This window comes from Phaethon aethereus (genome assembly GCF_964289735.1).
Source record: "Phaethon aethereus genome assembly, chromosome: 1".
In the NCBI taxonomy this organism is placed as follows: domain Eukaryota; kingdom Metazoa; phylum Chordata; class Aves; order Phaethontiformes; family Phaethontidae; genus Phaethon; species Phaethon aethereus.
In genome coordinates, this window is record NC_138575.1 from 129,180,361 (window position 1) to 129,187,383 (window position 7,023).

Consider the following 7,023-nt stretch of genomic DNA (forward strand, 5'->3'; position numbering starts at 1 on the left):
TGAAAAGACAATAAATTTTAGAAGTAACTTTTCATGACTCTCAAGCTTTGTCATGTAACTCTGCATGCGGAAACGCTACTTCTGTTGGCCTATCTTGCATCTTCATGAGTTAAGCTGGAACAGCCACAGCTTTGCAGGCAAACAAGCTCTGAAATTGCATTGAAATCAACCCAACTGGGGGAAGGCTGACAGACGAACAATAATTCCACTTCTAGCATCTGACTAATATTAGCAGGCAGTCAGAACTTATGAATTAGCAGAGTTTAACAAGGCTCCTAGAAATTATCTTGCTTGGACGGCTCCTGATGAAGAGATATCTGGCCCCCCTCAAAGAGATTCTTATGATTACGGGAATAAAAAACAAAACCACAGCGTATTTTAAGTGATAAAAGCAAAGAGTTAGGGAAAAATGAAAGTATTTGCAGTATTTTTAACCCTTCTTGTTAGCTATACAATCAAGTTTTGCTTCTTCCCAAAACTTTATGTTACTTCAGTAGAGGAGTGAAATGGATTCCCCTCTGAAGGCCAGGCTTAATGGGTAGTAAGTTTTTCCTCATCTAACACTAGTTTTTGTTAAGAAAAGATTTTGTTAATAGTTTTTGTTAACTGAAAAGAATGGTTACACTGTGATATAGCTTTACTTGAATGTTTTTCCCAGAAATGAAGTAGAGGAAGAAAGAAATATTCCACTGAGGTGGAAAAAAAATTGTCTGTGTCTGACTGACAAACGTAGAACTTGAAGTACTGTATACATATTTCACTGTATATGTACTTCACTGAATATTTCAATTCTTGCTGTTCCTGGATAAAATGCCAGAAGAACTTTATCCAGAAAATACCTTTCAAGAGATCAGGCAGTGGTTTACGTGGCCATTAGTTCCTGATCCCAAGATTTTTAGCAGAATCCATTTAGAATGGATTTCTATTATATGATTCTTGAATAGAATAAAATGGAACATGAGAGATGCAAGTATTTGATGAAAATATTGGGCAAAACATCCAGACCAGAATTTAGTCATCTGGGTACACTTGTTTAGCCTACTCAATTTATTTTCCTGCTTGATATCTTTGAGAAAATGCACCTTAAGCAATTGCACTGGTACTCAAAGCACTGTGCTCTCCCTGGTAACTCGTATTCTTTTATGCAGGTTCAACCCAACTTCACAGAAAAGTTGAGATCTCAAAAATAATTACAGTTTATTTTGCAAAAGCAAGTAGCTTAGCAAAGAAAAGATACAAATTAGGGTCCCCAGAGGGTAAAACTACAGCATAAGCTAAAGCTCTATGTGTAGTGTATGTGAGAGACAAGGATAAATAAGGAGTGACAGTAACAGAAATGCACCCAAGTTCTGATGCTTCTTCATTGTTTATGCTCATACAGCCTCATTCATGGAAGCAGGAGCATCTTTAAAAACTTCTGTCCATATACAGAATAATTAATTCTGGAAGAAATCTCTGGAGATCATCTAGCCCAACCCATTGCTCAGGTATACTTAAAGTTAGACCAGCTTGTTTAGGGACTTTTCTAGTCAGGTGTTGAGTATCTGCAAGGATGGAAATTCCATAGGCTTTCTGAGCCCCTGATCCAGAGCCCCTCATAGTGAAACATTTCTTCCTTACTTGAAATTTCTTTCTTGAAATTTCCCTTGCTGCAACTTGTGTTCATTGCCTGTTGTCTTCTTCTGTGCACATCTGAGAAAAGGCTGATTCTGTGTCCTCCAAGACCTGTGGTTAGATAGCTGAAGACACCCCCTTAGACTTCCCTATGATGAACCAACCCCTGATCTCCCAACCTCTCCTTGCATGCCTTGTGCTGCAGTGCACTGATCATGTTAATCACCCTCTGCTGGACAAAATCCAGTTCTTCAGACTCTCTCATCCTCTGGGGGGACCAAAACCAGACACACTGTTCCCGATGCTGCCTCCTAAGTGCCACACAGATGGCAATCATTACTTCCTTTGATCTGCAGTCTGCACTTTTCTTAATGTGGTTCATCTTCACCACCACAAGGACACATTGCTCACATATTCAACTTGCTGTCCACGAGGAATCTGAGTCCTTTTTCACTAAGCTGCTTCTTAGCCTCCTGTCCCAAGTGCTATACTTCGTTTAACTCCACGAAGCTTCTGCCAGGCCCTTTCTCCAACTGGAATTCCAGTCAACTCCTCCCCCTGGTCTGTGGTCATCTGCAAACTTGAGAGGGCATTCCAACCCATCCTCCAGGCTGTTGATGAAAATACTACGGGCTATCAGCCCTTGCTGCTGACTGCTGTGGAACACCACTTGTAAATTGGCTACCTGTAATTGTGAATTTAGACTCTGAACAGTTGACGCTACCCCTTGGCCCCAAAGGACCAGCCCGTTTTTCACCCAGACATCTTTAACCTGGTCAAAAAACATGTCTTCCATTTTAAAAACTAGGTAACAGTTGCACTGTACTACTGAATAGATATGTGCAAAGTAACCAACAATATGATTTTAACTGGTGACTTGGTAAAGATGAAAATTGTTGGAAGCACTAGGAAAAAAAAAATTACAGAAAGCAGTGAGAAAGGTATGCAAAGCAACTAACACAGTAAAAGACTGAGAAGTAATCAGAGCGCCGAGGAAACAACTCAGGCAAAAAGAACACCACATTACATTTTGGCTTAAAATATTTCAAAGCAAAATCTCTCTTCTAACTGTGGCAATCTCTTTCCAACACAGAATTCTACAGATAGACGTGTTATTATCTGAATGACTGTCACGGTTTGTAGCAGAACCCTGCACACTTTGCCCTCTTCTTCCCCACTACTCCATGTTCTGATTTAAATCAGTGATGATGTATCTTTTTTGCTCAAATGCACATGACTTTATTATCACAATAGTTTGATCACACTGCCAAGTTTAAGACAATGATGGATTTTGAAATTAATTGAGAGAAACTGAGACAGATACAAGCTGACTTGAAAAAAGTGCCAGACACTTTTTAAAAAAAATTAAGGGAAGAAGTATGGCCTCTTATTTATTTGTGTGAGTCCTTGAATCCTCAGATAGAGCAAACATACCTCATACAGACAGAAAAAAACCCCAACTGTATAAAAACCATTGATAAATGCATCTAGTGTAAGAAATTCCTTGTTAGAAGAACTTGTAAAAATACTTGCAAAGAGAGCCTGAGTTTTTAAATTTTTACATTCTTAAATTGAAAGCTTGCAGTGTCTCTTTTAGTTCTACTAGTGTTATCCTTTAGGTTAAGAAAAAAGTTAACTTGGCATACATATAAAGTATGATAGAATTTATAGATATAGTACAGATAGAATTTATCTTCAGGTGTTACAGGGAACTCTTCCAAATTCTTTTCCGAAATGGACTCCTGACTGGCATTCAAGATAGCCCGCTGGTGTCATTTGTCAGTTTGGAGTTTCTCTCCCCCCCAGATCTGTGTTTTGTCATTTGACAATCCCATGAAGGTCACGATATTGAGTAATAATGGTAACACAGGTCAAGAAGATATTCTAGTCTCCTGCTTCAGGAAAGAAAATTCTACATGAGGGAAGCATTTAAAAAAAAAAAAAGGAAAGAAAAAAGAAAAAAGCAAGGGCAAGTCAAAACATTCATCTTCCAAGTTCAGCATTGTATACACTTGACAACATTTTATACCTTGCCATTAACTCTGCTCTACTTCCACTGTGAAAATTATCACTGGGTTCTAAGTAAAATGACTTACCATGACTTACTGACTAGGCGACAGGACATTTGTAGAGATTTGCAAGCAGGAAGTTTACATAGTAAGTTTCATATACAACAACAACATTAGTTACTGTCTATTGCATAATATGGAAATAACTAGATCCTTAAACTAAAGGGCTTATATATATACATGATTAATATATTAATCAGCCCAACCTTAAACAAACTATCTTCATCTAGTGTTTAAACAGGCTCATCTTTCAGAAGGTGTACAAGTTCAGTCACCCGAATACCTACAGTGCACGGAATGCACTGACACTAGGGTTGTAGCATCCAGAACTGCAGCAACCACTCCAACAGGCCCAAGTAGGTTTTAGAGGGGAACACAGCAGAGTCATTGCATTGTTTGGACATCAGCTAATCACCGTCACTGAACTCACACGGATCTATTTCTCCAGTGCCTGAGCACCTTGTCCATTAGATTTCATTCAGGGCGAGATACCCGACAGATTTAAAACACACCCAGCTCCAAGCATCAGGATTTTGCAGCTGCCTCAAAGCAGCAGACAGAAATGCTGGCCTCCGGCTCGCTCTGGGGCCGGGCGGGCGCTGCTAGCACCGCGGCACGGCCCGCTCCCCCCGGCCCTCCGCGGGACGGGCAGCGCTGCTTGCCGCCCAGCGCGGCGGGAAGGCGATGGCGGTCTGATCACGGAGGGACCCCGCTGGCCGGCGGCTCCGCCACCCACCCCCGTGTCCACCAGCGCCCGCTTCTCCTGGCGGCGCAGCAGCTCTGGCCCTCCGGGGAGCAGAGGGATGCCGGTCCGGGGCAGGAGACGGGAGCCGGGGCAGTGGCAGCACGGCCCTGCGCGGCCCGCTCCCCCTGCCCTTCCCCAAGGGCACGGCAGAAGCCGGAGAGACCCCGCGAGGATGCGGGAGAGGGAAGGAGCGGACGCAGCGGCTCTGTCAGGCCGCCGGCTGCCCCCGCCTGCCTCCGCGCCCTGGGCCGCCCCAAGCCCCACGATGTGCTCACCAGGAAGCGAGTGGAGCTGGTGCCTTGATCGATGGAGCCCACCAGTGGCCCCAGCACCATCCGGTCCGACGCGGCCATGAGGCCCCCGCAGCCGCCCGTTGGGTCCCCTCAGCGATCCCTCAGCGAACGGGTAACGGCCGCACTGACACTGCCCTGGCAGCTCACGGCCAGCGGCGCGTGGATGCCGGGATGAAGCCGGCGGCGGGGCGGGGCGGGGGCGGGCAGGGCGGGGGGCGCTGCCGCGCGCAGTGTCAGCCCGCAGCCAACCAGCGCTCGGGGCGCGGCGGGGGCGGGGAGGCTGGGGGCGGGGCGGTGGAGCGCAGGAAGTGGGCCAGCGGCGAGGGGAGCGGTGGGGATCACGTGATAGGCGGTGTGCGGCAGAGGCTTCCTCACCACTCCCCCCCCGCCCCCGTTCTGCGCGTGTCAGAGCCGTTGGCCTGAGGGGAGCCGTTGGCCCGGGGGAAGGCGCGGGAAGTCTGAGGTGTTCACTGAGGGAGGCCCGTGCCGCTTGGCGAGGGTCTTCGGAGGCTGTGCGACGTTCCCGGGAGAGCCTGCTGGACGAGGTCCCGGGGCCCCAGTCTGGAGTCATTTGTGTCCCGTGGCGGCGTTGCCCGGAGCGAAACCTCTTTCGCCCGTAATCGGGGAGAGCGGAAAGAAATCCCTCGCGGGCCCGGCCGTCTTTCCCGGTGCGGCCCGCGGCGCTGCCGCTCTAAGGTTGGATCCAGCCGCGGAGGATATGTGGTCGGGAGGTGCCAAGCCGCGATGCCGCTGAAAATTTTATTTTCTGAGCCAATATTGCTGAGGAGGCATTCAAAACTGAGTCACCTTAGCCATGGCGTCAGCTGAAAACCGTTAGCAGCCCCAAAGGGGCTTGTTTCACCTTTCAAAGCTAAAGCTTTGAATTCAAAGCTTTGAGCTTTGAAAGCTAAAGCTTTGAATGTATTCTGCATCAAGAAGAAATACTCATTAACTTTAAAAAATGGGAGCTGGATCCTCCTTCCTTACTATGTGTTGGCAGCTAGTGCTTCAAGAAAAACTGCTGGTGTTGCAAGACCCGTGATAAAATTGCAAAAGTTAATAACGCTGACTAAAGCACATGAGAAGTTTCCTAGTGACACATGTTGCCAGTATGTCAGCCCCCACAGAGGCCATTAAGTAGATTTGTCTTTGTTGCAACTCCCCATTAGTGGTAGTTGTCCAAACTCGTGGTATTTTGTCAGCATTACTGCGTGATAAGCAAAATCTGATTGCTGCTGCTTGGTAATACTTTGCGTGACATCTTACCCAAGGCTTCTGACATACCCTTTTTTTGTTAGTTAGTACTTCAGCTAGCATCTAGGAGCCTTGGTTGGGATGTGGACAGCACTATCTGCTAATCTGTAACAGATAGCAAGGGATTTAGTTGCAACCCATAATTAGAAAGTCTGAAATGAAACATGCAGTTTAGTAGTAAGATCCATATTTTCAAGAGTGATAGTAATGAAACACTGGAACCACTTACCAAATATTACAAAGGTTTCTCTTATTATTCTAAAATTTTGTAACCAAGACTAGTATTTTTCTCTTAAAGCTGAGTCTGTAGTTCAGATATCAATTTTCTCAGGGACGTGCTGCAAACCATAGGGAAGGATCCACAGCAGGTCATACTAGAAGGTTAAAACAATCCCTCACGGCTTTGCAGGAGACCCTCGCTCTACATCCTTCAGTTGTCACGGTGTATGCTGCAGACAGCTTCAGTTCTAAAGCCAGGGGCAGTTGACTTGAAAAGTTTAAGCAAGACTACCGCATCTCCATGTAGATTAGTGATTCAAGGAATTAATTTCATGGGATCTTAGTAGTCTGAATTCATTAGTATAATTGCTAGGAAAAGTGTTGGGTTTGTGTTATTTCTGTTATTTCCTTTAAAAAACTGCCGTATGGTGTTTTGAATGTATCTTAAGATAAGACATGACTATTTTCAGCAAAGGTTGAGGTCTCTTAGGATTCAAAAAGGTAGGAAGCAATATTGTGACTGGTATTTATGCAAAACATGAAATACTACTGCACCTATGTAAAATTCATGAAGACCACGGGGTTACAGAAATTTTCTAGGAGGTGCAGATACACCATTTTCTTGGGTATTCTTTAGCAGTGTCTGTGTATTTTCATAGATCAGGAATAGGAGGGGTGGCAACAATAACCTGTGCCATTTCTTTAACCTGCAACAGACACGCAAGCAAGACAGGTAGAAGGGGAAAGAATTTTGTCTGAAACTAGAAAATACAGAGTCAGGGAGAATAGCCTAGTCTTCCTACCTCATTCAACAGTGTACTCTCCCTTC

The 7,023-nt window shown here is 45.3% G+C and overlaps 1 protein-coding gene across 2 annotated transcripts in view; it reads right to left on the reverse strand.

Moving 5' to 3' along the window:
• The window catches only part of GK (glycerol kinase), a gene marked incomplete at both ends in the record, with an annotated part of 32,044 nt that extends 27,263 nt beyond the window's left edge, over positions 1 to 4,781 (reverse strand). For both annotated transcript variants that reach the window (XM_082007457.1, XM_082007456.1), the window contains one exon: positions 4,704 to 4,781. In XM_082007457.1, coding sequence (XP_081863583.1) covers positions 4,704 to 4,781 — 78 coding nt within the window. The remainder of the gene's footprint in view (positions 1 to 4,703) is intronic.
• Positions 4,782 to 7,023: the final 2,242 nt, after the last annotated feature.